Source organism: Vigna angularis, chromosome 8 (genome assembly GCF_016808095.1).
Source record: "Vigna angularis cultivar LongXiaoDou No.4 chromosome 8, ASM1680809v1, whole genome shotgun sequence".
NCBI classification, from domain to species: domain Eukaryota; kingdom Viridiplantae; phylum Streptophyta; class Magnoliopsida; order Fabales; family Fabaceae; genus Vigna; species Vigna angularis.
The window spans coordinates 32,152,082-32,164,914 of NC_068977.1; the positions used below are offsets into that span (position 1 = coordinate 32,152,082).

The 12,833-nt window shown below is 28.0% G+C and overlaps 1 protein-coding gene across 1 annotated transcript; it reads right to left on the bottom strand.

The window, feature by feature from the left end:
• Nucleotides 1-11,484: 11,484 nt before the first annotated feature.
• LOC108344032 (uncharacterized protein At4g15970) lies at nucleotides 11,485-12,833 on the bottom strand. Its single transcript, XM_052867496.1, has 3 exons — nucleotides 12,481-12,833; nucleotides 11,850-12,331; nucleotides 11,485-11,727 (listed from the first exon to the last, which is right to left on the bottom strand). The coding sequence occupies exons 1-3, from the start codon at nucleotides 12,799-12,801 to the stop codon at nucleotides 11,649-11,651; spliced, it is 882 nt and encodes a 293-aa protein (XP_052723456.1). The 5' UTR covers nucleotides 12,802-12,833; the 3' UTR covers nucleotides 11,485-11,648.

The following is a 12,833-nucleotide window of genomic DNA, read 5'->3' on the forward strand; positions in this document are numbered from 1 at the left end:
ATTTTGACACAAATTGTTTTCACGATTTATATTCAATTTAAACACTTTTATTGCTAATACGATAATATATTTTTTTTTAATTTTTAAAATTTTATTGACTTGTGAATAATGATAATATACATAAAAACTTATATAAATTATTTACGGCATAGATGCTATTTTGTAAAATATTCCAAGTGGGGTTATTTATAATTTGATCTGTCGTGATCGTCACATTTTGATACACATTTAAATTATCATTTCTTAAATTATTTCTTACTTATAGTTTGATCTTATTAGCCATGAATTAATGCAAAAGGAAAGGGTTTGGTGAAGTTTTAATCCTGAAAATCATGCATCAATTAAAGCATCACTTTTAGCATTTTGAAATTGTTTTCTTACGATAATGACAACAATTAAAGATAAGCTAGAACCAAATTTTCTTCGCCTATTTCATTCATTTTGCATTTTTAATATTCGGTGAAAAAGTCTATTTTTTTGGTAACTGCTAAAAGAACCTTTATTTTACTCTCTTTTGTTCTCACTCGAATGGAGGAAATATATTCTATTTTTGGAGACTCCTCAAAATTATTATCTCCACATAAATTTTGAGATATACCTTTCACGAAACTATGAATAAGGTGGTTAAATAACATACTCTTTCACGAATTTTGGACACTAATTTCTCATTTCACATAAATTTTGAAATATATCTTTCACGAAAGTATGAATAAGGTGGTTAAATAATATACTCTTTCACGAATTTTGGACACCAATTTCTCATTCCACATAAATTCTGAGATGTACATTTCACGAAAATATACTATAAATATAAAATTGTCCAAATAAATAAATATATATAATATATATAATTTTAACTAATGTTGTTAAAATAGATTGAAACTTGTGAGTTAACCGGGTCCACTACAGGTTCGGATTGAGATGGATTAAAAAAATTTTGAATTTTCGATACGGACCAATTTTGAGTTCTGATCCACTAAGAATCCAATTTACTCATATTGAATTCGTGATGAGTCGAGTTGACTCACTAACCTACTTAACTTTGTTTTTTAGATTTGTTTTTCATCGAGTTTATGATAATTTTGGATTGTATTATATTTTTTTATTTTTTATTTTCTCTAGAGTTTAACACCATCTTGGGTTGAAATTTATTTTGATTTAAATTAGATTTTTTTTAAATTAAAAAAATTTGTAATTAAGCGAACAACGAGTCAATAATATGATCACCAACATAGTGGGTCGAGTTAGGTTTGATTTTTTTTTTCATATTAATAATAAATAAATCATGTTAAATTGACTCACTAAGTAATCAAACTGTTATCAACCGGTTCGAATTGAAGCAAATGACTTATTTTTAACCGTACTAATTTTAAGTATATTCTCATAATAGAACAAATAATCACATCTTAAATATTTTCTATTTTAAATTTCAAAACTTTATTATGGTTTTAGTCTCTTTTTCTAAAGAATGAATCGTACTACAAGTTTCAGTCGAGATTTTAAAGGAATAAAGATTCATCTTTTAATTTTTATTTATTTATAAAAAAATATTTTTTTAGATAATTGTAATTTTGTATCTTTAATAAATTTTGAAAGAAATTTTTTAAAATTTTGGTGAAGTAAAAAGATATGATAACATATACTTTATTAAAGAAAGAGTACATGAAAGGAAAAAAACATCTTTAAGTAGTATAGTGATGATATTGAAAAGGAAAAGGAACTGCAAGCATGTGTAAGTTATAAGTTAGTTCTTTTTACCAAATAAGTTTATGTTAATTAAATAATTTATAACTAGGATATTATAATCATATAGTGGTTTTGTCTTGCTATCATGACATAGGATAATTGCATAGAAAAAAAGCATATGATTTAATTTTGATTGATTTTTTTCTTATCATAGTCTTTCATTATTTTTAATTTTAATTTAATGGTTATAATTATATGTTCCTCTTTTTATTTTAAGAATGGTTCTCATGCCAAAATATCATATATATATATATATATATATATATATATATATATATATTAAAATAAATTAATTTATAAATTTTAAACTAAAATATAAGTTATTTTATCATTTTATTATTATCATTTAAAAAAATAGCATAAACAATTAAGATTATGTGAGATTATATTTAATAGGTAGATTAATAAAATTAATTTTTATAATAAATTATTAGCTGTGTAATATTTGATAAAAAGTTATACTAAAGTAATTTGATAATTCCTTTTAATATTCATAAATAAAATCTCCCAACTCTTCTCTACTTCTTAATACTAGTTAGTTTTATAAATGTATATATATTTTTTCTTATGTGTAAAAACACGTCTAGCAGAGTACTTAACAATATATAATATGGTGAACTAACAAAAATTTTAATCTTTATAACAAATGTGTGTAACAGACAAAAAATTATACAAAACCATATATATATATATATATATATATATATATATATATATATATATATATATATATATATATATATATATATATATATATATCCATGAGATCAAAATTCATACCACCTGTTAGAAGATTCTACGACTTGTAAAAGATTATATTAAAGACTATATTAAGTTTAAGCATTTGATACCTACAAAACTAATTATTATTGCATAATCAACTCTTTACCCTAAATATTTTATATCACATTAAAGTATCTAATTCTACATCATTTATACTAGTTTGTTTAAAGTTTAAATAGATAGATAACTCTATAGATAAATCTTAGTTCATCCGTATCTTGATTTTATTCAACCGTGGTTATTGTTCTACTTTTAACGATGATTCTAAAACTGTCATTGATTTCTCTAATTTATAATGGTATGCTGAATCTAAATGAGTCTAAAACCATCATTATAAGCCTATTTTAAGTGCAGTGGAAAGGGTTAATTTGTGTTAATTTTTATATCAATATAGTGATATTATATTATGCAGAGAAGATAAAGTTAGTGTATATATCTAATTGCACCAAAACTTAATTAGTAGTATGTTAATTTTATAGATGAATTCAAGAAAATATTGTCTTAAATAAGCAAAATGAACAATATTTTGTTTTTCTGTGACTCTAATGATGAAATTTGGTGCAATGATACGTTGAAGAGTGAGTGATGAATTGATGATTTGTTGGCCACTCATGCATGCAATGGTGGAATGCCTACACCAACTATAATGCCAAATGACGTGTTATGCAAGTCCATAATAATTCCATTATTGTTCCATCTTTTCAATTGATTAACCTAAAAAAATCCGAGGTGGTATATGAGTAAGATAACAATCCTAAAGTCTTTCATTTGTTTAATAATAGACCTTGTTTATATTAATTGTTTGATCCCAAATTTATTTATTACATTATTAGAGTTAATCTCTATACATTTGAGGTCTTATTTATTTATTTATTTTGGAGTGTAAATTTTTTTTTTAATTTTTTTTTTAGAAGACGTCTTTAATTATGAAAAGAAGATAATATATCTGATTCCTAATAGATGTAGTGAAAATATTAATAAAGTTTAAACCTCTTAATCATAACACTTGTAAAATGTGCTTCTGGTCTTACTCACGGTGAAACTAATAGTTAATTACGTAGCTATATCTATAACCACTTATAAATTCTACATAGGAATTATTGTAACGTCACAACTACCCCTTTGTTTTTATCATACATTAAAATTTACTTAAACAAAGGTATACGATAACATCTTAAATTAATGCATTAGTTGAAATGGAAGGACTAATCCTTAAGTAGCCTTCAGTTAATTAATTTTTTAGAGATTTGTGACTCATTTTATGGTGTATTACACCATTCAATAATGATTTAAATCACGTTTTTATTAATTAATGACTGATAAATAATTATTTCAGGTCGATTTGTATATATTAATAACATGATAATATATATATATATATATATATATATATATATATATATTTTTTTTTTTGAAGTGGGAAAGCATATGGTTTTTATTTATTTATTATTGAAAAATATATTGTAAGAGCCTAAAAAAATCATGTTTTAAAATTGATATTATGTTTATAACAATTTTACTCGATTATTTTAATAATAAAAGTTTAACATATAAATATAATTTTTATAAACGATTTTCATCATTCAAAATTATATTATTTCTCTAAAAACCTCTTTCTTTATAACTTTATCCTCTCTCTAAGCTTTATAATCACATGTCCATCTGTTTGAAGATTAAAAATCACTAAAATAATCTTTGAGCCGAGATTTCAACTCTATCTAATTAGTTTCTACAAAAGAATAAGTTGATTTCTTCTCTTTTCTTTAGTCTATGATTTTCTTGTGCATATGGATGGTTATAGCCTGCATTTGGGGTTTGAGTCTTCTATAAGATTTTTTGTTAATCAGTGGTCTTAATAGTGTACTTTGATTGTTCGTAGAAGCAGATAGATTTTCCTGTGCTTTTGGAACACTTGTAGGATCTTTGGATTCGTTTGGTCATCTGTCAGGTAAAAGAAGCTAATTAAATTGATTTTAAGTGATAGGAAACTTATAATTACTAATTGTAGGCTTATATGATAGTTGGTTTGTGAAATTAAGATGCTTGAGTAATTTTGACTTGTTGAGTTGAGTTAGGAGATTTGAATTTTCTTTAGTGATCGTATATTGAAATGTTGATATATTGTATGGTTTAGATTGCATTTGAGCTTAATTGAGTCATTTGATTGTGTATAGTCTGATGGTTGGTTGATTTAGCATATGTGGTTGGTGTTAGATTGATTTTGCAAGACTAGAATGACATAAATTTGCAGAATCATGTTTCGCAAAATTATGCAAACTTGTTGGGCAAAGTCAAAGTTAGAGAGCTACTAACTTGGTAGTCACTAGACAAGAAAAATCTTATTGGGCAAGACCAAAGTTAGAGAGTTCGCTGACTTGACAGTCGTTAGGCAAGAATATACTCGTTGGGCAACCTTTGGGAGAATTTAAGTATGTAAGTTCAAGTGGTATTCTATTTGAGCAAGTTATTTGGATCCTAGGCTAGTGTATTGTCAGACATCACTCACTGAGTAAGCAGATCTAGTGGTTGAGTGAGTGTATTATCAGACACTACTTTCTAAGTGAGTAGATCTTGGGGTTGAGCTAAAATATCAGAATTTGGACGAAATTTGCATATATCTCTTATGATGTGTTTAAGGTGTGTGATTATGTGAATATTAAAACAAGGGTTGATTTATAATATGATATGTGAATGATTGGTACTAATCCAAGGAGGATTGATGGTGCTCAAAGTAGTATGTGTATTGATATATGAATTATGTAGAAAAAGGTAGAGAATGGTGAGGTATGTGGTGAGAGAAGTAGAAGGTCATAGCCTAGGGGCTTCACCTTGGCAAAAGGTGTTAACGAACTAACCTTGTGTGTGGTAGGGTGAAACCCAATGACAATGACTTTGTAGAGGCCACCACATATGCAGAACCCGCTAGAGTCTAATATCAATACATGTATCCACATGTTCAAGTCTTGAATAAATGATTGCATGTTTTAGGATTTATTAATATGAATGTCTACGTGTGTTAATATCTCTATTAATGATGTATGATTGTTCTTTTTTGTACATTAGCTTATCCTTTTTTTTTGTTAGTGTTTCTTCTTGTTTGTAATGGTCACTTTAATGATGTAAGCAGATGAAGATATTCTAATAGATCTAGTGCAAGATGAGAGTATTGTAAACTTAGGATGTTTGTTTTCAATTATGTTTTGAAAAACTCTATTATGCTTATTAAATGAGTGTAACATTACTCTTAGTCATATATGATTCTTGTATATATTTTGATGTTATAGTTATATTTGAGATAACTATAATAGAATTGTATATATATTTCTTCGCGTTATCTGATGTTTCATATTGAAGGTAGGATGTTTCCTTTAATAATTGAATACTATGAATACTATTAAAAATGGAATATAAAATTTTTTTAAGCAATATTTTTTTAAAATTTATTTAAATTCAAGTTTGATACAAAGCATTATCATGGAGATATAGATCTAACTTATCTTGGTTGATATAAACTTTTACTTAAAAAAATATCAGGTTTTTCTCATTAAATCATTTAATATGGTAATAAAAACATTTTAATAAAGATGACAGTAGTTATATGATTTATGAAGACCTTGTATAAATATTCCCCATAACATTCCTAACTATTCAAATAGAATTTAATGGCTACTAAAAACCATAATTGTTAGAATTTATAATTCCTAAAATATGATTTTTGAATGTGAAAAAATTCTAGTACCAAACATATATAAAAGTGTTATTTCATTAAATCAATTAATTATTCATTATAATTGTTATATTTTAAAAAAATTGAATAAAAGCAAGTATAAGTTACATGTAGAATAACTTATTCCTTATTTTATATACAAATTTAAGAACATTTTCATTATTATAAGTGAGAGTTTACAAAGTTTATATAGGTGCCTTTGCCTCCCAATTATATATCTATATATAGATAGATTGACAAAACCGAAATATTTTTAAAAGTTTGTGATTGATTACTATGAAAATTTACGTATAAAGTATCATTTAGAGAATATTCGGAACATGTTAAAGTAAGAAAGAAATAGTAGTCGAAAATTAAAAGTTGATGAATTGTTGGTATGATGAATACAACTTTAGTAATATTTTTAATGAAAAATCATTATCAAAGAATGTTAGAAAATTGAGAAGGCAGTAGTTGGTTAATGGTTATCTCTTGGATGAGTCACGTATGATGGTTTTCTTTTTTCTTTTTGGTGATGATTAAAACATAAGCAGTTCAAGGTGGCTGCTGCTTCTATTTCTTCTCAATGCTCTCTCAGCTATCTTTCATTCTTTCTGATGTCAACTTCTTTCTATTTTAAACCTCCTTTTGTTCCTCGTATGAGACCACTAGTATACATGTTTTATGTTTTATGATACATAAATATATTTTGAATTGGATAATTTATAAAAATGAAAAGAAAGCCAGATAACTAATATGTAATTGTTTAAAAGAGTTATTATTACTAAATATTAAATTTGGTCTTTAAACGGTATGATTTTTATTTGATTATGTGTAACATCCCAAAAATATAGTATAAAACTACATACATGTGTCATCATTTAATAATATGATAAAATAGTTATTGAAAATAAAATTAACCTTACAATTATTACAAAAATAACCATAAAATTTAAAGCTTTACAAAAGTCCTACACTATTCCAAAACTATGTACCTAACCGACCGGGTAATACAGGATTAAAACTGTGACCGAACGGTTCAACCAAAACTATAAACAGTAGTATGACCGAACGATCATAACAGCAGGGTTCTCGCCCTCCAACGCCTGCTCTAACGAACACTCCTCCCCCTCTACTCACACCCAAAAGGTGATTATCGCAAAGAATAAATACCGAACAAAAGACATAGCAAAAAAGAAAACAAAAAGGGTAAGATAGAGTAATTTAATTAATCATTCAATTAAAAGGAGTATAAACAAACATTCAACATACAAACATATCAAGCATACCAAAATAATCATAAAATACATATTATAACCGAATTAATGACTTGACCATCCGAATTGTATGAATATGTAGATTGAGGCCGTTCATGCACTCGAGTGGTGTAGTAACTGGAAAACCATCAGCTGCCACCCAAGGTTAGTCCATTATAACTCACCTAAGAACCTATGGGCTAGGACCTCCTGCCATTCTCACACAATGCATTACCCATCTCTACTTGAGAATTGGTAATCATCAGAATTTTAGGATGAACTTCGTGGATTTCGCTGTCCATACTCATACTTTACCACCTTAATAACCAACACAGAGATATCCCTCCTTAAAATTCTCTATAATACCAATAGGAACAACATACCTTATTTGAATATCAATGTAATTTCTCATACATAGTAGATCAATGAAACTATAACAAGCAATCAGAGTCAAACTGTGAAATCAACATTTAAAGACCAAATAACCTTTCGTAGAAGAAGACCGAACGGGCAACAACACAACTCCTGAGTACGACCGAACGGAAAAAATCAATATAACCTACGAATAAGATCGAACGGGAAAATACTGACAACACACGAGCATGACCGAACGATCATTAGCAAAAGACCCAAAAGAAGCCAAACGCAGTTAAGACCGAACACCAATACAAGACCAAGCACTACCAAGACCGAGGGCTAGTACAAGACCGAGCACTACCAAGACTGAGTGCTAGTACAAGACTGAGCACACCAAGACCGAGCGCTAGTACAAAACCGAGCACTACTAAGACCGAGTGCTAGTACAAGATCGAGCACTTCCAATACCAAACGCTAATAAGACCGAACACTATATTCAATCGAATACTAGTACAAGACCGATCGGTCATTAACTGAAAAGCTCCATGGAATCAGAACTTAGTTAAGACCGAACACAAGAGGAAGGTCGAATGGTCATCGGCTTCCTTTACCCATTCCCAACATTTCTCCCAACTTCTAATCCTCCAGACTTGTATCATATACGTATTTACATTTTTCTAAGGATATCAAAACCTTTCTATACATTTTCTAAAGGATTTGCTACCAGATTCACAATCCAAAACTGCATCATCATCAACTTAAAGACTCAAATTCAATTCTACTGGTTTTTGGCACAGTTTGAGTAACTTAGGATCTTTAACCAGTCCTAAATATCTTACCTAAAATCTCTCCACTAACCAATTCAAGGTTTGACCCCAAATTCTCCTTTTCACTACCTCACTTCCTCAAGATTCACTATAAGACAGTACCCGTAACTCAACATAAAACCAATTCAACATAATCACATATTTTAATAGTTCAAACAAGCAATACCGATCACCAAAATCACTCAATAACATACACATCAATCTTCAAAACAACAGTTACATACACAGTAAATTCATCAATTAAATTAACTAGCTTCCTTTACCTCAAAGCAACTTGACAGATTTAAGCTTCTTCACAGTTTTGCTAAACCGAAAGTGATTCTAGGACAACCTACAGACATTGGATCGGTGAAAGGAAACCAACCACTGAATCAGGAACATAATCAGAACCTAGATGAAGAACCCATGAACACATGCAAGCCGAACAGTGTTTGCATATACAAGAAATTGCAGAAATTTCAAGAATTAAAGAGAGACAAACTTACCAGCTCTAAAACAAAAAATTGATCGGTGGAATGGAAGCTCTTGACACCAGGATTGCTTAAACACGGTCATATTGTAGAACATATGAAGTGATATGGAAGAAATCTAGAGAGAAGGAAGAGTAGAGGTAGAAAACAGAGGTTTTAGAGAGATATACAATTTTAATATAATGAATTGTTTGATAAAATTTCTAATTTATACTGTTGGTGTATTTTACCACTAAAAGCTCGATTCCATTATTTTAATAGAGTTATCTACTCTATTACTTTTATTTTCTGGGTTCTTACATTATGCAATGCGAAAGGTTTTTTGTTTTTTGAAAAAGTAGTTTTTAAAAGAAATTATTTTTAATTTTTAGATTATACAATCTGAAAAATGGCTTTTACTTTAGATTATACCATCCAAAAAGATAAAATATGTTTTTTTTTTCTTTTTTTATTAAGAGTGTAGAAAGAAATATATAAAGGTAGAAAAGAGGTTGCCTTAAAAGATTGATACGTTGTTGAAAGGTTTTTTAACAATTTTTTATGTTAACGGACCTTTGAAACTTTTTCAGTCTTTCATTAATTATACATTTAAGAGAAGTTTATATTAGTAATCAAAATTTTACGATGATATGTTTTATAATTCTCAACTCGTATAAATAAATGTATATGTAATAAGAGTCAATAGAAATTTATATCACTTAATAAAAATCATCAATAATTAATAAATGTTTAAATTTATTTTAATTTATGCAGTGGAGGTGTAGACACAAATCATTTAAGAATTATATCAATATATGATAAGATATATTCAATATAAGTTATTTTTTAAAGATATCAAGAATTTTCTATCATATATTCATTTGATAGTTACATTCGTGTCTTGATTTATAATTAAGTAAAAAAAAGTATATAATGAAATACGTTTATATTATTGTCATATAGATACAACTTGTATGTGAGATAAACTATATTACTGCTCAGTTTCGTCCTTTTTTTCAATATTTGCATATTGATATTCTTTATACTTCGAGAAAAATAAAGAAATCAAATTCTATAACGAATTATATGATACTTTAACAACTTTTTAACAATTGAAATACGTTATACTATTTTATTAGTTTGTTTAAATTTATTTTCAGAAAAATATTTGAAACGCCATCAATTATTAAAAAGTTATTAAAAAAAATTATTTAAAGAATATTTTTCTTCTATAACTCTCTTTTGAAAAAAAGTTATGATGAGACAATAAATTTAATCAAATTTAATACTTTTGAGTGAAAATAAAAAAAAGTTTTGAAAAAATAATAATTTTCAAGCTATCAAGTCTAAACAAGATAAATTTACGTTATGGATGAGAACCCAAGATAAAGATTTTCAACAGTAATGTTTTTTATTCATATTAACATTCAAATTAATTAAGCTAGCAATTTATTATTTACAAAACACCCAAAACAAATAAATAATATGCAAAGGATTGATTAAACATAACAACTTTTATTTTTTACTTCTATACCAATGTTTTCTAGGAGTTATATTTTATTTGGGATTTTTTTTACCTTACCATTATTATCAAAATCAATAAAGTGAGTATATCAACATATAACAAACACACGTTAACCTAGAGACAATTCATGTCATTTTCTCTTTCTCAAAAAAAATTAACTTCCAGAAAATAATTTTGTCAGATTTTTAACACTTTTTTGAAAAATTTAAAGTGCATCGTAAAACGAATTGAAAGTTTGAAACTTCTAGAATATACATTTTAGAATGTCTTAAAATTTAGTATTTGAAAAAACATAATATTCTAGGAGTAAAATTTGAAGATTTAAATTAAAAACAATTGCATGTTACTTAAATTACTATTTTGGGCTGGTTTATTTATAAAAGCATCAGGCCCAACATTAAATGTCCAAAGATTAAGAGACTGAAATTGGGCAGGGCCCATAACAAAATTACTCAATAAATTTACATAAAGAATAAAAGAAACGATACTTTAATACACAATTTTTTTACATTTATTTAATATTATTATTTTTTTAGTTTTTATTATTTTTATTTAAAATCTAAAAATTTATTTTTTATGACTTTTATTTTTAGTATATTCCGAAAAGTAAAATCAGAAATGATGAGATGCAGAATAAATTTGATAAGGTCAGAAAGAAAAATAATCAGAAGATTCAAAACCCAATTGGAGAAAACCCAATATATATATACACACATAATGTTATTGTAACAATAAACAAGTTTACAATTCTTTTCTAGTAATGATACAGGAACTTCATCTTTTTCACCTCTCAAAGCCTCTTTCATCTCTCAAATGTCAACATATCCTATTCAAATTCAAATGTAATATTTATTTTTGTACAGATTTATGTAATAAAATATACCATTGTAAGTAAGCAAGACTTATATTTAAAAGAAAACTATGTATTAAAGACTCTTTGTGTATTATTTGATGTTCTACCTATAAAATGTCAGCAACAAGTGTAATCACAACCTTTGTTTATTGTGCTACCTTTTGCAATGGTTCAGGATTTACTGGCAAGGGATTTTCTGGTAAGGGATCTGCTGGTAATTGAGGTCTGCATGATGCCAAAATGCACAATTATTCAAAGACAAAAAGAACCATCTCTTCATTGATAATATCAAACGTTGTGGTAAAAACTTGTCTAATAAGAATGATTAGAACAGTAATTGACATTACCCGCAACGTTGTGGTACGGTCCAAGAATGACTCAAGTGTTCTCTGTCATGGTCAGACAATGCCATATACTTCTTCCAATCTTCAAGCAGAATTTTGAGATCATGGATTTTGTTTTCTATGCCAATACAGCAATTGGCATGCATTGTTGAGACCTGGTTGAGGTCCTTGCTAGGTTCACAAAACCCTCCAAAGTAATCAGTGCTAAGGAACCTGATCTTCACCTTCATGTCAGCAATCAAGGGATGCAGTTTGATCATGTTGAACACCGCTTGCTCTCCCAATCCTGGGAAGTAAATCCTAGCGTTGATCCAGAACTTTATGAACCAAATCGTTCTCTCATTCGATCTCATATACTTAAACCCTCCATTTGGAAAATTGCCGATGTCGCTGGAATTTCCATTGAAGAAATCACAAGCTATTTGGAAATCTGCATCTTCGTAAAATAGGCCGAAGGGATCTCTGAGCCACATTATGTCAGTATCCTGCAAATCAAAAACAACCAAACTAAACCCCTTTAATGAAAAGGGTCGTCAAAACATGAACTCCTTGTAGCAGGGTGAGTGACAGAATGGTGAAGATCTTAAGAAGCTTTTTCTTCCAAAAGAAATGTACGAATTATGAATGTATATACCGTGAACAGAAAGTTGTATCCCAACTCAAGGACAGAACCAAGGAGTTTAGCTCTACCCCAAATCAATTGTAGGTAGTTTGGGGACATGTAAAACATTTCACCGGTGAAATTTCCCTCTTTGTTTTCAACTAGGTAACAATGATGGTGCATGGCAAGGCAACGCTCATGTGTCTTTGGGTCATACGTTATTACAACCAAGTGGTTTAAAAGTTGCTGCGTCTGGTTCCCTACTCGAAAACTCTCTAGAAAGAGGTCAAATATGGAACCTGGCTCTGCCCATGCATCGTTCAAAGTCGTGATTATCACTGTCTTATCCTTCATTGATGCATTTCTAAGAATACTCTCCAACCTGC